The sequence below is a fragment of the Suncus etruscus genome, chromosome 1 (assembly GCF_024139225.1).
Source record: "Suncus etruscus isolate mSunEtr1 chromosome 1, mSunEtr1.pri.cur, whole genome shotgun sequence".
NCBI lineage: Eukaryota > Metazoa > Chordata > Mammalia > Eulipotyphla > Soricidae > Suncus > Suncus etruscus.
In genome coordinates this window covers 76,125,770-76,127,816 of record NC_064848.1, presented here as the reverse complement: position 1 = coordinate 76,127,816, position 2,047 = coordinate 76,125,770, and the positions used below count along the sequence as shown (strand labels likewise).

Sequence of the window (2,047 nt, the reverse complement as noted above, 5' to 3'; positions counted from 1 at the left end):
GCCTTCCAAGAATGGCTGGATGTACCACCAAGTACTTCCAGGTGTGACTCTGAAGCTTGAATACTTCCCAGGTGGTCTGGTACTTTGCCTGACACTGTAGGGCCCAAGAAGCACACCATACTGTCATTCAAGCACTATACAACCCATCTAGTTAACCTAGTATCTCTGGAAGTGGCCCCGAGACCCCTAAACACTGGTTGGGAGGCCCCCAGCCCCTTGAAATGTCTTTATTTTTTGCAAATGAAACAACTAGTACAAATTTCCAGTAAGAAATGAGAGAAATCTCTAGTGGTTCACAACCGACACTGAAAGAGAGTCAAATGAAATGTTATGGCCAATACATAGTGAATATATCAAAATAAATCATCAAGGGGCTCATTAGTAGGACATTTGCTTTGCTTTGTGAGGGTCTGGGTTCAATCCATGACATTACAGGGAAATAGTTCAGAGGATAAGAGTATATTTCATATGCAGAAGCCTCAGATTCACTCCTAGGCACCACTGGGAGTAGCCCTCCAGGACCAACAGATGGGCTTCCCACCCTGCAAACAATAAGAAACAAAACCCCCTGCACCAAAATCCAAACCAAAACTATCCTTCAAAAACCAAAAACCCACACCCACCCACCAACCCCAAACAACAAAATAATAGTAAAAGGCATACAAAAACCAAGGTGCTCTGGGGTTCAATTCCCAATACACATACAAATGGAAAAAAAAATCAAAACAAAATAAGGTTTTCATTTAGGCACAAAGAAATATAAGAGTCTCAGTCATATTTCTGAAATATCAACCTTGACTTGATTCTTCCATGTTCACAGTTCCTCCAGATGTAACTTCCTCTGGCATTTCTTCATCTTCCTCTTCCTCCTCATTTAGATCTTTCGAAATTAACTGTCTAGCTAATTTAATATTCAGTCCTTCATTGTAGTGAAGCTTCCTTTTCATTTCAAACTGTCGCTTCTTTTTTTTTAGCTAAGAGAGCTGGGGTTATGGTTTCACTGGCTTCTGAATCACTCAATACATCATCATCATCACCTACCATACTATGATAAGGTGTGCTAGGTTCATCTATCTTCATTAAACCATAGTCTTTGTCTGCTGGGTGATATGTTGCCAGAATGTTCATTTCATCCCATTTCTGGGATTTTTTACTGAGCTCTTCGTCCACGCTGCGGCCGGGCTGCTCGGCCGCGCTGGCCACCGAGCTGGCCGCCGAGCTCTTGTTTTTCAGGATCCCCTTGATGGGCCGGTGCGAGGCCGTCGAGGCCGCCATTGCCCGGCGCTCCGGCGGTCGGCTCAGCGTCGCGGTCGGCGTCGGGCCGGTCGGGGACGGAGAAGGGCGGGCGCGGGGTCAGTCGGGCAGGCCGCTCGGGGCCCAGAGCGGGCGGGCGCGCCTGCCGTCGCCGAGCCGGCCGCGACACAAACGAGCCGGCGACGCCGGAGAGAGAAGCGGCGCCACCCCGCCGCCGGCGCCTCAGCCGCGCGCCCTCCGAGCCGGACCAGCGCACCCCGCCTTGTTACTCCTTTTTGCTTGAAAATTTGTTACATGACTTGAGCATATAATAAACATTAATGTGAGAGAACAAAAATCTAACCCCGGGCCAGAGCAGTGGCACAAGAAGTAGGCCATTTGCCTTGCAGGTACTAACCTAGGATGAACCTAGGTTCAATTCCCTGGTGTCCCATATGGTCCCCCAAACCAGTAGTGATTTCTGAGCGCATAGCCAGGAGTAACTCCTGAGCATCACCGGGTGTGGCCAAACAACAACAACAACAACAACAACAACAACAACAAAAACCTAATCCCAAGTTTGGGATAGTGTCCTGGACAAAGCAACATGGATCTTAGACTATACATGAGCAGAGAAATGCAACAAAGGATAGAATTGTTGCATATGAAGACATCCAAGAAATAAGTTTAGCTAGAGTGCTGGTAGTCCAACAAGAGTGGTGGAAAGATGATTTAAGGACTCTTAAATTGAGTTACCTGAACACAGGCATCAGCAAATAATTTTTTACTGATGAAGCTCCTGTATTTACTCTTC

The 2,047-nt window shown here is 47.2% G+C and overlaps 1 protein-coding gene across 1 annotated transcript; it reads right to left on the bottom strand.

Annotated features, from left to right (window-relative positions):
* Positions 1-719: 719 nt before the first annotated feature.
* On the bottom strand, positions 720-1,324 carry LOC126003857 (protein phosphatase inhibitor 2-like). The gene is given in 2 exon segments (XM_049770207.1): positions 720-969; positions 971-1,324. Coding segments are annotated over 2 exon segments (486 nt in total). The 5' UTR covers positions 1,276-1,324; the 3' UTR covers positions 720-788.
* Between the last annotated feature and the right edge of the window lie 723 nt (positions 1,325-2,047).